Below are 21,527 nucleotides of genomic sequence, written 5' to 3'. Positions count from 1 at the left end.
GGAACTCCCTTTGATTTTGCACCCTTGTGAAAGTTAATACCCTTGCCCCCCCCCCCCCTCCCCCAGCCTCCATATATCACAGCCGTGTTACGATCAGCCCTACTTTACTGCCCAGAATGGGGCTTTATTCTGAGGCAAACTAACCAGATGTCCAATGATCCAGGGGTTTCTCCTCTTTGTCTTCAAGGTTGTTTGAACTTTATTTTAGGGGGACTGCAGTCAAATTTAATCTCATTGAAGCTTGTGAAATGCCTCGCTATTTCTGTATGAGCAGGGTTATATGTTTTCATGTAGGCTTGATTTATAATAAGGGATTATTTGTATTATTCTAGATTGATTGCAGGGAAAAAATTAGGATCATTCTCATAGTGACACCGTTTTGTAATTGTTCATTTGTAATGTTAATGTAGATACTTAGTACATTTTTCGATATCTGTATTAAGCTTTAAAATGAGAATTTCTAGCTGATTTGTATTTTTTATTATATCTAAGATGTTGCTAATACAGTAGGCCTATCCATTCAAATAATCTAAATATATGTATATATATTATAAAGTATTAAGTACATAAATCATACAAAAAATGACACTTCAAAAAAGACACTTTTTATTTGATATGATACAACAGATTCTACTCAGTCAGACATGGCATCATAAGAACCCTTTTTCCTGTCCTCTGATTTCTCTTGGTTTTCTGATCACTTTTGTAGTGGTATTCCTTTATGTAACATGCAACAATGCCAGATCAATAATTCCATTAAAATACAGCAGTCCATGAGCACTGGGAGATTCTTTGTGGACTCATGCTCCATAACATAAGCAAAGTTTTACTTCGTTGTAATGTAGGTTTATTAGGGGCTTACATTTTTAAGCAGATTTTGCCAGCAAAGCATTGAAGCCTATGGATCTTTGGTGCAGCTGTGTTATTTAACTTCAGTCTGTTATTTAACTTCAGATGTGAAAGCCTCATACTGACCTCTACTGGCTATAGAAAGTAATTAACCTAAAGCTGAAATGATATTATAGTTGACACCACGCTGGTCTCATCTCCTCTCTTTTCAAATTTCGCTTACTTTTAATGCATAGACCAGAAGATAATACATTGTTGAAGTACTCTTTCAGTGTATTGTCAATATACCAATGTTCAGATTTGATTCATAAGATGAAACATTCTGGCATAAAAATATAGAAAAACCATACTGATTTCAGGATTAGATGTATCATAAACACAGCTTTGTAAATTTAACAAATCTTTTATAAGGGTTTATAAGATTTAAAGATAGATTGGCAATATGATCCGAAGTTGAGTCAAACTCACAAGCCCCTGCTTTTTGGCACAAGTCTCTGTGGATAGAGCATACAGATACAGTATGACTTTAATGCTTCAAATGAGAAATAATCGTCTACCAAATTATACTACAACCCAATTATACACTGTCTCATATTTGTTTTTCATCAACCAGAGATGTAAGGCCGACAATACAGTGTGTGGTGTAGCGAAAACCAACAGAGATTATTGAATACATCATAGGGCTGTGATAATATTGGACTTCATTGACAGATTTAATCACATAAGAAACTAAAAAAAACATTATGTCTCTTAGAGGACCAACTTTGTCAAACCACAACCATATTTTTGGCTAAGTCTGTCTCCGTCCCCATGAGGGCATGGGGTTCCTGCCTGTCAGACTGATAGGGCAGTCCCTCTGGCATGGCCACTTCCTTGTGTCTCCACCTCCACCAGGAGCCTGGAGTGACGTCATACCTGCAGAGGGCCTCTAGGGGGCTTCCTCACCCCTTTTTTGTTCAGATCAAACAAGAGCCTCCTTCAGTCAAACAGAATCAGAGAGCATGGGAGAGTTCTTGTCCTTTTGAAACACCTCGGCAAGAGCCAGAAATGTATGTTCTATGTCATGGGAATTCAGATGAATCTGATCTTGTACATATATACAGATCAAATGTATTTGTTGTCTCCCCCCTCCTACCTCCCCGGTTTGTTGAGAAATTAAATGTTAAAGTGATGGTTCAGCCTACTTTCATGTTTAGGTGAAATATCTTACCCTAATTTGTCCTAATAGACCAGTAGTGAAAGCTTCTCCCGTTCTCCATTCTTCAGTTTCTCCAGTTCTCCAGCTTCTCCATGTTCTTCACTTTCTCCACTATCTCTGAGGAGATCTTGGAATTTATTTCAACATAAATTAAATGCCAAGTGCCGTTGGAATCTTAAGTGCTGTTGGAATCCTGTCTTGGAGAGGGCGCTGCTAACTGTTAGCCTGTGCTGCGGTACTGAAGTGGAGAATGGAGAACCAGAGAAGCTTTCACTACTGGCCTATGAGGACAACTCAGAGTTGTTATTTCATATATTTTTGAAAACAAATGTGTTTATCTTTACAAAGGGGCATCAGAATCCAGCAGTTTCAGAGAGCTGAAAAAGATGAACGCACTCTGATCCACAGGTCTCCTCAGGGCAGAATGCATTTTTAAGGAAAATGATCAGCATGTTTACAAGAAGAGCAGCCACCTCTCCTGTGCTCACTCTCACAAACAACTGACAAACACAATTGAACATGTACACACACACGCGCACACACACACACACACACACACATTCGTACAGACAACTCCAGTGACCTCCCCGTTCAGGAATGGACTTTTTCTCCTTTGAACAAATCCCCTTGCCCTTCGAAAGACATTAGAATAGATATAGAAATTCTCAAAAATGAAAAAAGTTAACTCATGTCCAGTGAGTGCTCTGGCACTTATATCATTGCACCATCCAGCTTGGTGCTACGTCACACAGTTCATGGTGGAGGATAGTTACCTCACAACTGAAACGCGCTCTAAAAATCTGTCTTAAGATGCTTTATAATTGCAGCCCATTCATTGTTCATATATTCCATGATGATCCTGGTTCGTTCTAATGAGAACATTAGTGAAAAGGTAACAGTCTGAAAAAGCAGAGGATGATGACAACATCAACAACAAACATTAGACGAGATCCTCCTGCTTTTCTTCTCTATGTAGTGGCTCTGGCCTATGGGCTCCTGGCCCCGGACAGAGGCCCAGAGTTCATAGGTCATCCTCAGCCAGCTGGGTCAGGATGCTGGGGCGACGGCCAGCCAATGAACCAGAGGCAGACACAGGGGCATGGGTTCCAGGTTCAGCGGGCAGCCCCCGGCGGCAGGCCTCTCCTGCTCTCTGCTGGGGGGACAGGGAAGGGAATACAATCACAAACACAGCTAAAAAACACACTACTGAAGGTTCTCCCAATTAAGCACTATAACAATTTACACTGTCTTGCTGGGCCAGGTCACCACAAACTTGAGTTTGCAGCTTTTCCTTTAGATATTCTAGTCTAATATAATGTATTATAAACACCATAGGGTGCAGTATGAAATGTTATGGTACTAGAATTTACAAATAAACTGTGTTTTTTTCCAAGAGAGACAAATGCCTCACTATTTTCACTGTGATGTGAATAACTTGATTTAGTCAGGAAAAGAAGACTCTGGCCAAAGTTTAGGAAACGTTCAACATGGTTTGTCAATTAACTCTATCATTCTGTTGACAAAATCAGTCACAAAAATGTGAAGATAGATTCCACCATTCACTCCACTCCACCATGAGAGAGAACAATTAGGCCTTTGATAGGCATCTCTGACTTCCTTCTCTGGATCAGTCTCCTTCCTGTTTGTTATGTACCAAGCCCCTCCAGCCTGGGTAAATACGGTTAGACCAACAAGTCAGTTAGCACCACTTAGAAAAAGTGCACAGTGATGACAGAGGGAGATGTACTTCATGTTTGTCAGGAGCTCAATAACAGTGTAGCCTCAGTGTCGCCAGGCCTGCTGGTGAAAGCTATGTGGAACGCTGGAAGGATAAGGATACATGTGAGCTGTGCGCAAGTTGAACAATTGTTGTACACACCATAAACATGTACATTTAAATCAGATTTTGTATTTCAAATCACTATTTCGCTGTTATCTTGTGTTTTGTACAGACTTCCTCCGCCATATGTAGCATTCCCTTATTCTTAGAAATGTTTCCTTCTGTCTAGGTTCCATTTTTGTCCAACAGGGGGAGGAATACCTCTTCTTTTGAATCAACACATTTCCCCTCTTTACATGTCTGAACAAATGCTTGCCATTTACTAAAGCCTTTCATCTTTTTAAATTAACATTAATGAGCACATTAGAATTATCATTATACTGCCTACAACGGCCCATTATTTCCTTCCAATGGTTACTTTCTTCTGGCTTGTTTTTATGTCGGTGATCCATCATGACCATAAGTTAAACTTAGAACAAATAGAATAGTAGTGTGTGTGTGTGTGTGTGTGTGTGTGTGTGTGTGTGTGTGTGTGTGTGTGTGTGTGTGTGTGTGTGTCTGTGTCTGTGTGTGTGTGTGTGTGTGTGTGTGTGTGTGTGTGTGTGTGTGTGTGTGTGTGTGTGTGTGTGTGTGTGTGTACCTGTGTGCTCTGCGTAGCAGGGGCATACAGCCCATTAGATACAGCTTGGCAGTGCAGGGGTGCCTGAAGCAGGCCTGACTGGTCGGTGAAGGCCAGTTGAACGTGTGAAGGTGAGACAGTTAGTTGAGAGTTGACCTCCGCTGGGCAGTGTTGGACCAGTGTAGACTGCAAACACACAAGACAATAGAGATTGCACATGGCAAGTTGTATTTTGACAGCATACCACAGGCATATTGGCATGTAATTTACTGAGTTTCTCATTGAATTATTTCAGATTAAGACTCTTGATATCAATCACGGTCATTTCCGGAGGGATTCTTGATCCAGACATGCCAGTTGATCCTATTTGTGGCTGTGTACACTACCGACAGTCAGGCTCGGCTGAAGCCCATTCCAGTCCAGCCTGCTGAGCGGGCCAGTCAGGCAGACAGCATGCTGCTCTTTTGTGGTCAAACACTGGTGCTGTGTTTGGCCCCTGGCGGCTGCAGGTCTTTGTGTGGGGCTGTGGTACCTTACCTCCCGCGGTGTGTGTTTCTCGGCAGGGCCCTGGCCCTGACCCTGGCCCTGGCTGGGCAGGAAGAGGGTGGGGAGGGAGGTGTTGTAGGAGCGCAGGCAGGGCAGACGATGCCGGTCGATGGAGGCGGAGGAGTGGGGCCGCAGGGCGGTGGCAGCAGACAGGGAGGCTCTCATGCTGCGGCCCAGGCTGTTGGACTTACTCTCCCGCCGTTGGTATTCGATGGGAGACTGCAGGGCTGAATGGCAACACAACAACAGAAAGAGGATTCAGACCTCTGGATTCAGACCAGATTATCTGGTCATTGCACATGTTTGTTATAAAGTAACAATAAAACTATCAGTGATTTTATTGTAAACATGTTTCAGTGCAGTGCATCTATTAATGTATTACAATACATCTGCCCACATTGCATGGGTGGCAACGGAGTCAGAGGTCAAAGAATGAAAGTCCAGATCAGATGTGTGAGTAAAGGTAATGTTGGGTAACGGTGTTTTCTAGTCCTACCATTGAGGAAGTTGCGCTGGGTCTCGAGGATCTGGCCCACGTCATTGACCCAGGCCCTGCAGACCTCAGGGGAGGCAGCCTGCAGCACGAAGCGCACCACGCTCCCGTCGGCCCCGCGCGACGTCAACACAAATCGGCTCGCCTCCCCCTCCACACAGGGCTCCACCCCTAGACAGCTCACCTGGAACAAATCACATCTGACTATCATCTGTTGGGGTAGGACAACACCCTGCAGCGTGGCCTGGTCGTTAATCACCTCCCCAACACATGCAGTCTCTGGGACTGCTTACCTAACTTGTGTATGTTAGATTTGGGGCTAGCATTGCTGTTGTTTACATCTGTTATGCAATTTAGCACCTGGGAGAAGCTATTTAAATGGAATTGTTTAGCAGTGCATACTGTGTGTCTGTATTGAATATAATCTGAATGGGTCTGAGAGGAGACGAACCTTGATGCTGTTCTTGAAGATGTACCCCGGGAGCGAGAAGCCTTTCTTCCTGTCGATTGGCTCGCTGAAGATGACCAGCTGCTCAAACAGGAAGACCCCCCTCTCCTTGGCACGGGACAGGAAGCTGCTGTCCTGCTCAGTGACTGTGAAGGTGTCCTGTTGGAGAAGCTTGCCCTGGGCTGTGATCTTCCCCTGGGGGAGGCAAGCACAGGTTGAACACAGGTTAGGGCTTTATGGCTTAGCTACATGGTTAGTATGAGAACTGTGTGTAGTGTTTTTAAAGCCTTACGTCAAAGCCCTGCAGCCTCCCCACGTTCATCATGTCATTGCAGCGTTTAGGCACAAAGCACATCACCTCTACCGCTTTCTATGAAAGGGATAGAGAGAGAAAGAGAGATAGAGACTGTGTCACTAAATCACAAATATTCTAAATTGTTTGACTAGAGAGAACCCTTACATGATTAACCTAAGAGCAAAAGAACACATAGGCAGCATACATCCTCAAACACGCTGTGTTTCACCTATTCTTAGAGAGACAGTGTAGCAAAAACAGCATGTGCTGCATCAGAGCACCCACCTCCAGCTCTTCTGTGTCCATCCCAGCTTTTGTGTAATACTTCAGGAAGTCCTGCACAAATAAACACAGCAGGCTTTCTCAGAGCATTCCAGGATTACTAGTGTACTGTGTAAGGTGAGGACATCTGGAGGATTGTTTACTAGGGTTCTTGAAGTTCCAGCTCAAATTGAATGCCGGAGGTGCACTGGGTAAAGGTTGGCACAAGTAGCAGGATTTTATGACTATGTTCAAAGACCTACTCATCTTTTATATTTATTTTCACATTGAATTTTATATTTTTATTGAATTAGATGCTCAGACTGCAGGTTTGATCAATGCTGCTTTTCATGTGCTACCCTCCTGCTTTTTCTCTCAGTCAGTGCATCTACTTGCGGGCCAGCAATGATGTTAGTGTCTGTGTGTTTACAGCCCCGTGGCTGACCCTGCAGTGTGTCAGACGGCTGCTCAGCAGGCATGGAGTGCAGGTGTGTGTGTGTGTGTGTGTGTGTGTGTGTGTGTGTGTGTGTGTGTGTGTGTGTGTGTGTGTGTGTGTGTGTGTGTGTGTGTGTGTGTGTGTGTGTGTGTGTGTGTGTGTGTGTGTGTGTGTGTGTGTGTGTGTGTGTGTGTGTGTGTGTGTGTGTGTGTGTGTGTGTGTGTGTGTGTGTGTGTGTGTGGGGTGACGGACGAAGCCCTGTGTCTCACCTTGAGCAGCAGCTGGTACTTCATGATCCTCTGGACAGGTTTGATGAGCAGGTCATTGAGCTGCAGCCTGTGGCCCAGCTGCTGCTTCAGTTCCTGAAAGGAGAGACACACACACATTCCCTCAATCACCCATCAACATCACATAACATTACATTCTCACAACCACACATAAACATGATGAAATATATTCGTCTAACCAACATGGCTAACTTTACAGAGATTAGACACATTTTGTGAGTTATGATAATGATAAAGTGAAATTTAAATGACAAGATGAAAGACCAACCTCAGACACATGGCTTATGTAGCGCTTTCTGGTCATTCTGCAGTGGTGGATATGCTGTATATTTTGTTGAGAGAAACTCACCTCAAAATAGGTCTCGATGTAGTCAGAAACGATATGCTCCGACTTTGGCTTGTTCTGACAGTACACAACGTACATGTGGAGACGCCTCTCCTGTAATACAAACCCAAACACACAGACAGCATGACTTTACATTCAAAATAAAAACAAGTGAGAGAATGTTTTCTTTCTGAGACCTGCAGAGAATTCAGAGAAAATGCATCCTTTTTAGCACAAAATAAATATCTCTCGTTAAAGAACGAACATAAATGAATGACGTTATTCTGCTTGCTGTTAAAGAGGAAAAGAACAGAGAAACAATTATTTGTCTCTAAGCGAGGGCTTTGAAGCTGACTGTCTCTCTCTGACGAGGCAAGGGCCAGTCTAATGTGACTAATTGGCAGCCGAATGCAGCTGCGGCAGACCTGGGAGCGGTAATGGAGTTACGTGTGAATGAACAGTAGGTTATGTATAATTTACCCTACACTATCCTCAATGTAACCAGAGCCTTTAAGAGCAGGCTGCCTCTACCTAGCAACTGATCCATAGCTGTAGCCTAGAGACAGCTCCACCAACTGACCAGGCTTGCGGTGGGGGGCCGGGGGGCTGTATCATCATAATGTACCACTGCAGAGGATGTGTACTGTACTGTGTTTGGAGGGCAAGGAGGCATGGTTGTATTGCCAGAGAGAGCGATCAGTGGTATGTGTGTGTGTGTGTGTGCGTGTGTGTGTGTGTGTGTGTGTGTGTGTGTGTGTGTGTGTGTGTGTGTGTGTGTGTGTGTGTGTGTGTGTGTGTGTGTGTATGTGTGTGTTTACGTGACTGGGCTCTGCATCGCCTCTCCCAGTCCTCCTCAGCTTTTCATTACGGCTCATGTTCCCAGTCTGCTTGTTTTCACAGTTTGACACCATGCTTAGATTTAGTTACGGGCTGCTTTATTTCCCCACAGTCTTTTTAAGTTAATTACCCATAGGGCAGAGTCTTATTGAATTGTTTAGGGGGGCAGATAGGGGAAAAGAGAAATTAAAACGAATCAATTTCAGCCCAGAAACAACTATACTTGGTTCAGATTAACATTTCTGCTTTGCATGTGCCATCACTTAACAATTAACATAAATAGAATTATATGTGCCATCAAATATGCCCTGTGACCGCATGTTCATTCAGTTGTATTCTATTCTAAGAACAATAATACCCTATAGTATACCGTATCTTTCTTCTCCTGCTGGTTTTGCTCCATTCCAGACAAGATTCAGTAATAAATAGGGCTGCCTTTGGGTTGGAAAATAGCATCCATATCAAAGCAAGCCAAGTGTTTATTATTCCACGTCTTATTCATGTGGTCTTTTCTGGCTGTTTTTCCCCGGCGCTTCCTGACCGGTCCAATCCTGTCTGGAGGTTGGACAGTCTGAGTGGCTGTGAAAAAACAGCCGGGGTCTGAGACGTATCAATAACAGGGAAGTGGAGGGGGAAACACACTGCTGTGGCACTGGCCTGGCCTGGCAGAAATAGAGAGGGGCAACATGGAGGATAAACAGGAGCGCTTCATGCGTTTCCTTAGCTCTGTTTACTCTCTCGCCCTAACAGGACCAGGATGTAGTGTGTATGCTTGTGTGTATGCTTGTGTGCGTGCGTGTGTGTGTCTGTGTGTATGCTTGTGTGTATGCTTGTGTGCGTGCTTGTGTGTATGCTTGTGTGCGTGCGTGTGTGGGTCTGTGTGTATGCTTGTGTGTATGCTTGTGTGTATGCTTGTGTGTATGCTTGTGTATATGCTTGTGTGCGTGCGTGCGTGCGTGCGTGTGTGTGTGTGTGTGTGTGTGTGTGTGTGTGTGTGTGTGTGTGTGCGCGTGTGTGTGTGCCAGTCGACGGTCAGACTCACATGCTTGATGAAGAGCTGGGCCAGTCTCTCAGGTTCCTCTACACACTTCTCCAGCTCACCCAGGAAGTAGCTACAGAAAAAGAGAGAGAAACGGGTAACAGGAAAGTGAGGGCTCTCCAGATGCAAACACACTGTACTGCCAATGCACTGGGAATCTAACCTTCACCACTCACTCTTTATGCCAGTCAAAGATTTGGTGAATGTTCCCAAACACTATCTTGTCTTTTCCCTTCATGTCCTCTGGTACTCCCTTGGTGTTCATAGAGCCCATGTAGCCCTGGAATGGAGAGACAGAGCCTACTTCAGACATACTGTACATTCTTTATCTAGAGAATATATGTACCGTGGAATAACATAAAACTGTAGCCATTTCAGGATAATATAGTTGCAACAACACTGGGTTAAAAAAAATTAAGAGAGCTAAAATACTTTTTGTCCTCAGACAAAAATATCTTCACACATTTCAACCTCTCTGAGATTAATAGTACTGTAATATGAGGCTGTTCAAACTAATATTGATAAAAAATCCTCTGAAATAGCTGTTTTTGGAGCAAGATCATAAGCTGAAACTCTGAGGTACTGTGATGATATGGATTTGAAGCGCCAGTAACAGAATGAGTGGGTCGGTTGAGTTATTCTGCCTGTGTTTATGTGAACTTTCACATGATATGGTGTTAAACCTTACCTCCACTATTAAACCCAGGTCTGTCACATACAGCTTCTCTGTCTCGATCAGCTCATTCAGTACATATCTGCACACAGAAAAGTTAGAGAGTGGATAAGTGTGTAACCTAGACATGTCAATAAACACATTTCCAACCCCCTTTAAATCCAGCAGTTCTCTCACCAATATTCAGTCTGACAGGCTGTTGTTACAGTCTTGTTGTTTGTTATAGATTAGTGTAATAGAACAGTGACATTAATTGTATGTGAGAACCGGAAGAGTGTGTTGATGTTTATGGTTATACTGTACCATGAAGATACAACTTTGGATCAGTGTTTGAACGAAGGGGGGAAAAGGCGGTGAACAATCGGTGAAACACATACATGCTATTCTCTAAGGCACTCCTCCTTTCCTCCTCAGTGTCAGCTGCGGCTGATGATTGGCTGGAGGTGTCATCCATCAAGACTGAGCTGTTTTCATCCAGCAAGACATTGGTGGATTGAGTATCCTGGTGAAACAGAGGGGACAGGGAAATAGGTTATGATATGAAGTCTGGTTTTTGATATAGCCAGAGAGAGAGAGAGGGGGGGGGGGGGGGGGGGGGAGAGAGAGAGAGAGAGATGATAATGATGCAGGTTGCCTAGGTGACGAGGAAGAGCAGCCAGACACTAGGGACAGTGACAGAATGATAAAAGGATCTGATTGTCACCAATAATGGTGTGGGGTGCTGGTGCCAACATTAAACAGAGAGATGGGGAAAGAGAAAGGGTGGAGGGAGGGAGGGAGGGAGAGGCAGAGAGAGCTGCAGAGTCTACAAAATAGAGACCAGGAACAAAACGCACTGAAACAGTGGATGTTTGATCTGGCACCAATGAGCACAACATGACTTTGCTGTCTTGCTTACCATTGTGGTGTGCATATAGGCAGCAATGCGTCATTATGGGCTGACATGATTGTAGTTTGGAGTCCAATATTACTCAAGCCTCATTAAATTCATCCCATTTGTGTGTAGTCAGACACAGACATATACGGTAGTAAGCATACAGCATGTTACAACGATCAAATCGATAGAATTGATTTGCAAGATTGGTGTGCGAGATTGTATTTTTATACTTTCCTGGAACTTCCCGGGGACCTTTGAGAGAAACACTGAAGCATTGTCTACAACGAGCGAAGCTTGTGTGAACATCACTTGAAGAAAAGCCTGTGACACCTCTCATTCAAAGGCCGCACTCTTCTGCTCAGCACACAATAACGGCATAGAATATATGTTTGTTCAACCTACTTTAAACCATGACAAAACAAACATTCCCCTTCATGGTCAACAATGAGTCAGCTCACTATCACTCTGTATCTGTCTCTCTTCTCTGGAAATCTCTTGTTGAGGGTGATCAGTTTCCATTCTGCCTTGACTGAGTAAACCTAAGGAAACCTACAGTACCAGCCCTCAGTTTGTCCTCACCTCCATGCTTCAGTGTCTCAGTCAAGCACATCCTCTCCACCTTAGACCCACAGACACACACCTAGTCAAACACAGCAGGCCTAATCCCTCTGACTCCTCTGCCTGCCAACCAGCCTGATGGACTACACTGCACTCCCTTTAGTTCACCTCCCCCTGTCCTCTGGCCTTGTTCAACCCGTTCCTCTTCTTTTCGATCAATTATGTTTTCTCACTGTCAATGTAATCTGTCTGTTCGAAGCAGTAGAGTGAGTACACAGTGGAGTTTGTGTTGTGTATGGTGTGCGTGCGTGCGTGCGTGCGTGCGTGCGTGCGTGCGTGCGTGCGTGCGTGCGTGCGTGCTTCATGTGGGCCTTAGATGCCCTGTTTTCTTTGACCCTGTTAGGAGCACTCTGCTCCAGCCTGGCTGACAGGTCTCCCTGGCTGCCTGTCCTGATCATTTCCAGATGTGCTCTGGAAAAGCCCACAGGAAAGATCGCTCTTTTACCCCCCCTTTTTACTCCCTTATTTGCTTGTTTTGTTTTTCGATCCAGCAGCCAAAGTGAAATCTGCAAGAGTTTTAATAAACGCTGAGACGGTTGTTGTTGTTCCTGCAGTAAAATTATGCTTAGTCGGGTGATGGAGGGAGGGGCTGAGGTGGCGATAACAACTCTGTTCCTCGACCCTAAATCAGTTTTTTTCTATCCTGCTCGAAGCAGAAACAGTAAATCTTCCAAAGCGCTTTACAAACGTTTTCTCCTGAAGGAAGAAAGAAAGGAAAACCCATTGGATAAATATAGCTACAGTAGCTGCAGCTTTCGTTTTTTTTTTCTGGTAGCACTAAATTGTTTGAGTCCTTACATATCATTCCAAGAACTTCCCATTGAATAATAAACAATACAACTTGATCAATCACTTGATCAATCAAAATTGAATCAAAATGCTTCTCTATGCATGCCAGATCAGTTGACAGGACTAGTATATTGAGAAATACTAGGGAATAAAGAATGTGTATCAGAGACTAGTGGACTATTCCATCTCTTGAGGGGGGTAAGAGAGCAGTATGACAAAAACCATGACCCCTAGATGACTGACCTACATAACATAATCTCTCTCTCTCTCTTTCTCACTCTCTCTCTCTGTCTCTCTCCCCCCTCTCTCTACCTCCCCCCCTCTCTCTCTGTCTCCCATATCTCCCTTTCTCTCTGACTCTCTCCCAACTCTCTTTCTCTCTCTGTCTCCATATTTCTCTCTCTCTCTCTTTCCTTCTCTCGCTCCACCAAGTCCCTGGCAGTAAAAAGACTGAAGCACTGACCTCATCCCTTCCTCTCCCCTGTCTCCCCTGTGTGATTCTGCCATCACAGACATTAGGTCTCTGTGTTCTTCACCACAACTAGAGCCAGAGGACTCACTGACTGCAAGACTGGAATGACTGACTGAATGTCAGGGAGGGTCTCACTATTACCATATCTCCCTCCCTTCCCTACCGTTTCTACCTGTTTACATTGCTTTCATTTGTATTGTGTTACATTTACTTCCACTACGAACCCCCCAGCTGTTCCCACTCATATTGTAGCTTTATTGTCTTGATCAGCTCCTTCATTACCTGTTTCCTTCTGTCCTTATTTTCAGGACATACTTCTTTATCTCCAACCCTCTTTAGAACTCAGCTTTCATTACAAATGCCATCCATCCTATCTTCCATTATCATTCAAAAGTCATTTGAAATGTGTTATGACTAAATTAAAGAGCATGCTCATTGTGGACTTTGTCATTTCTCAGAAGAGGAGTCATCTTCCAATACATTTGCCACTGTGCCATTTCCTTTTTATCTTTCCTTTTGTTGTATGTTGAATGTGAATCATCCATCATATGGTCCCTGTCAAACCCTCCCCTCTGGATTCACTCCTCCTTGATTAGCTGAGAGAGGGGCCCTGTGTTCATCTAGATCCCTGTGTGTGTGTGTGTGTGTGTGTGTGTGTGTGTGTGTGTGTGTGTGTGTGTGTGTGTGTGTGTGTGTGTGTGTGTGTGTGTGTGTGTGTGTGTGTGTGTCTATAAAGGGGACTGTGTGTGCTGTGTTTGATCAGCCACGTTCAGCAGCAGTTATCCAGGTCTGGCTCAGGGACTATGGAAACTAAGGCTGCTGTTCCCAGCCGATCTCCTCAGAGAAAAATCTTTACTACACACAGTCAGACTCAGTATCAGCCAATAGCCTGAATGGATTAGCAATTGATTCCTTCATCAGTTTATTACAATATATTGAGTACTCTCATCCTGTTGATAAGAAGTGTGTGTGTGTGTGTGTGTGTGTGTGTGTGTGTGTGTGTGTGTGTGTGTGTGTGTGTGTGTGCGTGTGCGTGTGCGTGTGCGTGTGCGTGTGCGTGTGCGTGTGTGGACTCACTTTTGTGTGTGCCAGGGTGCAGCCATGTAGTGAGTCTGACAGGTAGCTGGGAGACTGCAGAGTCCCTGGGGAGAGGTCCTCAGGACTGGCCAGACCATCCCTCCACTCCTGCAACACAATAATATAGCACAACACATCAGGACATAACAATGTTGTTGTTGTTGTTGTTGTTGTTGTATATAATTAGCAATGTCACCTTTGATAACACTATGTCTACCATCCATCAACAATGTGGCGTTTTTATATTCATAAGTCGGCAACTCTCAACAGACTGTGGTGATGAAGTTGGCATCAGTTGATATTTACACTGGAAAGATATATTTACACTACCTCCATTTGTCCATTTGACAGATCTCCCACAACAGTAATTTGTCTATTTACTCCTGAACCTGTTCATACACATACAGTACCTTGTGGTGAAGATGGTGTGGGAAATATACACACACCTAATGAGCTTACTTATGAACCTAATGAGGTGAAGGTGTTCCATTTTAAACCTGTCAATCTGAAAAGGGCTTTCTTATCCAGTATAGTTAGAGAGACTCTTCCTTAGCCCCATGTGTACAGTGATCAGTCTCGTAGGCAGATGAAATACTCTCTCCATGTGAAGATATTTGACTTCAAGATAAAGATAGACCTTTAGATCATAGCTAAACCTAGGTAAACCAAGATAAACCATTAGGTCCACCCTGACCTTGATCAGCCAGTGGTCAGTGCTCACCAGGTGTTTGTGAGTGACCGGGAGGATGGTGAGGGGCTCGTCTGGTCCCAGGGGGCTGCTCAGGTCGTGGCTGTGGCTACGAGGGGGCAAGGGAGGCGGCTTGCCCTCCAGCTTGCGGACCTGCCGCTCCCCCTTGGTGCTGGCGGTGGCGCCGGCGCTGAGCTTGCGGACAGGGTTGGTCAGCCACTTCTTCAGAGTGCTGACGGAGCGGCGTGAGCCTGGGGAGCTGGGGGCAGAGCTGCCCGAGGCCTGGGGGGGCAGGGAGGCCACAGAGGTGGAGATGCTGCCTTCACTGCCCGCTGCAGAGTAGGAGTCTGGAGAGAGAAAGAGAAAGAGAGAGAGAGAGAGAGAGAGAGAGAGAGAGAGAGAGAGAGAGATGAGGGTCAGAGGTTACTGAACTGTGAGAGGAGGATGTGTGAAGGAATGATAAACTGAAAGTCAACTTCTGAGATTGAAGAGGTTTCTAGATAAATGGGGTTTTTCGAAGCTCAAAGGGTAGCCTTTCACACAGATAGACACACAGTAAACCACAATCAATGAAACAGAGGGAGAAGAGGATTTCCACATGGTTCTAGATGCAAGAGTGGATACTGGATGACCATTATGTATAGAGGTGCTCTGAAGAGAACGTATCTGTCTAGACCAGTGAGCAGTGAGGGAAAGAAAATGTGCCAAAGGTAACCATTTGAGACGACGGGAAGCGAAACAGGGAAATTAAAATAAAGACAGTGAGTATAAATAGGTTTTCTTCTCAAACACAGCTGTGCAGCTGTTAGTAGAGCTATATAGAGGAACCATTGTGTAGAGTTTTGTGGCGTTCACAACAGCAGTCTGCACTCTGGATTTTATACTTACTGTGTGTTTGCCATACCCTGTTTGTTATAATCACATGACTGTTCATCAAACTGGCGAGAGGCAGATCAGAGGGGTTCTACTGGTTTACTTGAGGCGTCATGCGACCTCAGAAATCTAAATATAACTCTCGTCCAATCCCATCCCAGACAGGATTCTCTGCTCTGGTGTGATGTCACAAGGACATGGGAAGCGAGCGCAGGGGGTAGATAGGACAGGAAGTCCGCTTTAATCTTATACAGAGGAAGATCTTTGTGTGATTCTGTTTGTTTTGGGGTTTTTTCTTCCTCCTCCCCCACCCTGTTTTCCCTTCCTCAGACCTAGATAATGTTTCCTGTAAAGATGTGTGGCTTCTGAGGTCTTTTATCTGTTGTGTGGACAGAGTTCCCCGCACACTTCCCATCTATCTCCCTGCCCTGGGCCTGACCTTTGACTCTACCGTCACTCTGCTACACATGGAGAAACACTCTCCACATCCAGGGACTGTTATTGTTTCAACAAATTGAACCCACTATCTCTGTTGGGTCTTCACACCAGCTCTGAGGTGCTCTGCTGAATGTGACTACGAGGTAGTAGACCAGACAAATATCTCCATATTGGGTAGTGGAGAGGATTCAACAGGTTAGGGTTAGGGTTAGGGTCCCCTTCCCATAATATACTTGGTCAGTTATCACATAATGACAATCGCAATTTGTGAATTGTTTGTTGTGTTATGTGTTATTGGGGAGGGGGGTTGACCCTGAGAAAGAGAAAGAGGGAAAGATGAAGAGAGAAACCTTAGCACACTATGAGAGTCTGCTTAGCTTCGTAAAGCCCTGCTGACACAAAGTGTGGCCCATTTTGTAAGCCTTTCTACATCAAAGGCAGCCAGAATAAATCCACAATCCCTTCTCAGTATTTGTGTGTGAAGTGATTGGGATTTTTCACACTTCATTCAGCATTGAAATACAAAAGCATCCATGTGTTCCATTCGTCTAGAATGATCCATGTAAAAAAGGTTTCTCCTCTCCCTTGTAGAACCTCAACCAAATCAGTCTCCTTACAGAAACAAATGGGAATGAACCACAAACAATGTCCATTTTTTGTCTTCATGCCAATTGTAGTAAACACAGTGAACAGAGTATGTTCTGATTCAGTGGAAACAGCTCAACACATTCAGTACCGCTCTGCATGTGTGGGTGTCTAACATTGTTTCTCACTCACAAAATTGCATGAGAGAAACCGACTTTCATCCAGCCACTCCTCCAGGCTCAGCAAGTCATGCCATAGCTTTATGGGCTGTGTGTGTGTGTGTGTGTGTGTGTGTGTGTGTGTGTGTGTGTGTGTGTGTGTGTGTGTGTGTGTGTGTGTGTGTGCGCGTGCTGAGGGTGGGCTCACCACCATCCCCCCACATGAAAGACTGGAGAGTGTAAGGAGATCTGAGGCTGGTAGGGATGGGGGGATGAATGGCCGGAAGAGAGGAGCGGAACGGAGGGGTACAAAGAAGGGAGAGGCAGAGGTCCGGAGGGAGGGGAAAACTTTGAACAAACACTCGATCGGTCTGGAAACAGAGAAACTATACAAAAGAGGCAGAAACCTGAGTGAACAGTCCTACAGTACATGAAATATAAAAAAGCGTATCAAAATCATCACACGATAACACAGTAACTTGTAGAAGCCTTGGGCCATATCTACTGTATGTGTTACTCTCTGGAAAATAGAGAATGGTTGTGTTAAGCTCTGGACCTGGTGTAGAGATGATACTGAGCATGTGTGATGTGTTATGTTGTTTTGGTTCCCAGCAGTCCAGTCTCTCCCTTTCTCTAGTCCAGCCAGGTCATAGGTCAAAGTGCACGGACACAGCCAGTCTCCTAACCGTCTCCAGACTCCACTTTTACCATACAGCTGAGACAGAGTTATGATGCAAGGACAAAGGGAAACATACTAGACAAAAGATACTAGATTTCCACTGGGACATAGACATACTAGATTTCAACTGGGACATAGGCATACTAGATTTCAACTGGGACTGAGGATACCTTCCCACTGACACAAATGCATCTACAATTGTGTGTCACAAATGGGCCATCTGAGTGTGTCATAATGATGTGCATATTTATAATTGCTGAGGTTTTAGTATGGGGGGGGGCTTTCGCTACATCTGCAGATGTCGCCATGGTAACCAGCTGCCGCAGTCTTTCTATCACTCAACACACGTACAGGTCACCCCTCCCATTGACCCTCACAGATTTTGCCTCAGATTTTGCCTCAGTATTGGTTTGCAACCCTGTATAAACTACTATAGAGAATTCCATAATCGTTTCGTTCAAACGACAAAGGTGGACGTGACAAGTGCTTTGACGACATCACAAAAGCGTTCCCTCTCTCTCCATGCCGTTGAATACAGTACAGAATAGAGCTGATAGCTACACTTTGGAAAATGGAAAAACACGTCCCCTGCTCATATACCACACTGCCTCTCTCTCCGCAGGCTGCAGGCCTCCCTGTAGCTGTTCTCATCTCTGTAATGGTGTTGCTTCTAGCAACAGATTACCAAGGGTCATTTTGGTAATGTAAGTTCACCATTGTTTACCCGCTAGTGATATTTGACAGTTGAAAGTAAGAGGCAGCCAACACATTCAAAATGAGCTCCGCCTTGTCTGTGGTTATCAGTTAAAGGGGCAATCTGGGAATGGTACATAGATTTTTTTACTTTTAAATTAATGATATATAGCTATTGATTCTTGAAGAATATAACTTAGAAATGCCTAAATGAACACTGTATAGCTTCAATACATGGTTAAACTATAATTTTGGATGGTCAGTCCTTGAAGCCATAGCTCTGTCTGTGAAATTGAGAATGGTTACATTTCTCCAGCCCCTAGCTCTTAACAAAAAAAGTGATGTTTGAATTCCAGATTGCACCTTTAATGCGGGTCTTTCATGGGACTGAATGCCCACTCATTTCCCTCCATCTATCTCTGTCTCTGTCTCTGTCTGTCTGTCTGTCTGTGTCTGTCTGAGAGAGACTGGCTCTGACTATTAGACTACATCTACTGTATGATCATCCATTTAAACTGTAATGTTAAGTAGCATTAGGAATGAGCTTCTATCTGAAGGTTGTTGCAATGTGCAAAGGATGATTATGAGAGTCAAGGGTGCATTTGGTGCATGTTTGTTTTTCCAGCCCATTCTGATACAGCTGCTCATTGTACATTCTCTGGCCACTGTATCCTGAAAAGGTTGTCCTTGGGACAAATAAGGACGAATCTCTGCAGGACTACTAAAAAGTAGACACTCACGTGGTACAGTATGTACAGTCAGGCAGGGGATGGATGGATGGGAGCCCTGTGGAAGTTTGGTCCAATTCCCTTTTATTGATCAGTTCATAAGTGACTTCTGCTGAGCCAACAAAGAGCTTAAAAGCGTTGGCAGTAATGGAGCAGACTTGTTCACAGCGCTCCACTCCAGAGCTCTCTGAGGTCTCACGGGACCACTGGCTCTTTAGGCATCACTGGGCTTGGCTCCGACACACACACACACACACACACACACACACACACACACACACAGACACACACACATACGTGCACACTCACAATCACACACACACACACACACACACACACACACAATCACACACACACACACACACACACACACACACACACACACACACACACACAGCGGAGTGGTGGCAGACTGGCACTCTGCTGTGGTTGGTGATCAACACCCACTGTCTGTGTATCAGAACAAACACAGAACAGAACAGAGCTGGACCATGGTGCCTCCCCCCCCCCCCCCCCCCCCCCCTGCGTGCGACCATGCCATCCAGCTGAGCCTGAGAGGCTCTCAGCCTTCAATCACAGCCATCACCTCCCAACATGGTACTCAGGCCCTGAGAGGACGGATGAGCATGCAGTCATCAGGCCTGCGTCATCATAAACCATTCTCAGCCCTCTCTCCCTCTCACTCTCTCTCTCTCTCTCTCTCCCTCTCACTCTCTCTCTCTCTCTCTCTCTCTCTCTCTCTCTCTCTCTCTCCCTCCTTCTATCTCCTCATCTCTGTAGCACTGGGTGGGCCCTAGATTACATTTCACCCACTCAGAGGAAATGGACACGCTTCTCAGTAGGCAGTACTGTACTGTGAGGTACGGTGTACCATTAGAACCCAGTGAGGAGAGAGAGAGAGCTGTCCTCAGACAACCTGGCTCTGTTGAGAACAGGAGGCCTCTCGTCTGCAGGTTTACAACCAGCGTCTCAGGCCCCTGATTGCTCTCATTGCTCCGTTTTATTTTGGTCTCTGCCCTGATGTTTATGCTCTCGGCCCGGTCGTTTTTTTTTTGTGCTCCTTTGGTTAATGAGTGCTGGCACTTGGCTGTTCTCACCTCGCTGGCTCTCCGCCCTCCCCTCTTCACTCTTCGTTCCACCTCTGCTTCCTACCCGCACTGCACGCTCACTGACAGGGCCGCCCAGCGGCCAGACCTCAACCCCCCTCCTTCCTCCCCCTGTTTCCCCCTCCTCCTCCTCCTCCTCCTCCCCACTCCATCCACTCCCTCACCCCCCTGACAGGGTAACCTCTCTGCACTGCAGCAAGCTCAGGTCCCACCCTAAGAGACCCCTGAACCACCTCAGCTCAGCTCAGCTCAGTCAGCCTTAAAGGTGCTGAGACCAGCAATAACCAAGACACACACACACACACACACACACATATACACACACACACACACACACACACACACACACACACACACACACACATACATACACACAGCGCCTGATACAGAGGGGGGGGGGGGGGGGGGGGGGACGATTGGGGCATCTCCAGCCTCCTCTCATCTCTGTGATTTACACAGGCCTGGCTGGGAAGCCGGCAGTTGTAACTTACTAACCACAGCAGCTCTCCAGGAGCAGATCAGGGAGTGTGCCCTGGACTAGTGGGTGTCTGAATGGGCAGGAGAGAGAGAGGGATGAGAGGGAGGGAGGAAGGAGGAGGAGGAGGAGATTGAGAGGCTGGTGATTCATGGGGGCATAAATAAAGGTTAGAACATGGCCAGAGGGGAGGTAGGGGGGGTCAGCACCACCAAGCAGGGTGAAATTCAAACATTGTGTGTCCAACAGGGCAGAAGAGGATGAGGATGAGGATGGTACTGGCACAGATTGTCTGCAGAACAACAGGGCAAGGAAATATACATGTACACAAACACACACTGTACACACTGTGTACACACAGATAGGAACACGTGTGTGTGTGTGTGCATGACTCAACGTGTGTGATGAGCTGCTTTATGAGAAAATTGTTGAAAGGGCTGGAGAGGCTGCTTGCAGTCAGTCAGTGAGGGAGGTGAACAGTGATGTTCTATCCACAATGGGCTCAGGGCTGTTACTGCTACTGACCCACTCTCCACTTGGTTGGCTGGGATCTCACTCTAATATGTCTGTCTCTCTCACACTCGAGAGAGAGAGAGCACCAAATAAAATAGTCCTCACAAGCTAGTGTGAAGCACACAAAGTCATTATAGGCTTTGAGCCATTACCAGACTAGGCTGAGCATCACTCTCAAACAGAAGTGAGGGCATATTTTTTTTGTTATAGAGATGGGTTGAATAGAATAGATGGCCCATTAATCCAATTGATGTCAACATGTTGAACTATGAGTCACTGAGCCAGTCTAGATCTTGATCTAGAACATAGTGGTGTGATGATACAAACTGTCACTGGCTGTGACAGAGATTGTTGAATCCAGCAGGGCAAAATGGGTTCAGCCAGAGTCATGGATCACTTGCAAATATTTTGACACCCTCATTATTTGAGTCAGTGTTTCACTGTGGTGGTAGCAATGTGAACCTAGCCACACAGTAGTTGAGCTTTGGTTTGAGTCGAAGAAACCACTAGCTACATTCCATTTTGTAGGAGAGTCGTACGTAAAGATGACCCTCTCTGCTTCTCCAGGTACTGTCCACCTTCATTTCCTCTGCCATGACTAGAGGGGAAACCTACCCAACCCTCCATTCTCAGGCTGTGTCCTCACTACCACACCTCTAAGACTGCAAGGCC

General features: G+C 45.4%; 1 protein-coding gene across 3 annotated transcripts in view; it reads right to left on the bottom strand.

Annotated features, from left to right (window-relative positions):
* Positions 1-583: 583 nt before the first annotated feature.
* Positions 584-21,527, bottom strand: part of arhgef25a (Rho guanine nucleotide exchange factor (GEF) 25a) — a 41,142-nt gene continuing 20,198 nt past the window's right edge. For 2 of the 3 annotated variants that reach the window (XM_083674884.1, XM_083674886.1), the window contains 15 exons: positions 14,641-14,954; positions 13,920-14,027; positions 10,464-10,588; positions 10,102-10,168; positions 9,590-9,693; positions 9,417-9,486; positions 7,562-7,651; positions 7,195-7,287; positions 6,514-6,564; positions 6,226-6,303; positions 5,937-6,128; positions 5,489-5,669; positions 4,984-5,219; positions 4,468-4,632; positions 584-3,200 (listed from right to left, as the gene is read on the bottom strand). In XM_083674884.1, coding sequence (XP_083531010.1) covers positions 3,069-3,200; positions 4,468-4,632; positions 4,984-5,219; positions 5,489-5,669; positions 5,937-6,128; positions 6,226-6,303; positions 6,514-6,564; positions 7,195-7,287; positions 7,562-7,651; positions 9,417-9,486; positions 9,590-9,693; positions 10,102-10,168; positions 10,464-10,588; positions 13,920-14,027; positions 14,641-14,954 — 2,006 coding nt within the window. In that variant the 3' untranslated portion in view covers positions 584-3,068. The remainder of the gene's footprint in view (positions 3,201-4,467; positions 4,633-4,983; positions 5,220-5,488; positions 5,670-5,936; positions 6,129-6,225; positions 6,304-6,513; positions 6,565-7,194; positions 7,288-7,561; positions 7,652-9,416; positions 9,487-9,589; positions 9,694-10,101; positions 10,169-10,463; positions 10,589-13,919; positions 14,028-14,640; positions 14,955-21,527) is intronic. The other variant, XM_083674885.1, reaches the window with a different exon arrangement.

This window comes from Argentina silus, assembly GCF_951799395.1.
Source record: "Argentina silus genome assembly, chromosome: 8".
NCBI classification, from domain to species: Eukaryota; Metazoa; Chordata; class Actinopteri; order Argentiniformes; family Argentinidae; genus Argentina; species Argentina silus.
Note: the sequence above shows the minus strand (reverse complement) of the source record. Positions and strands in the feature narration are given on the sequence as shown.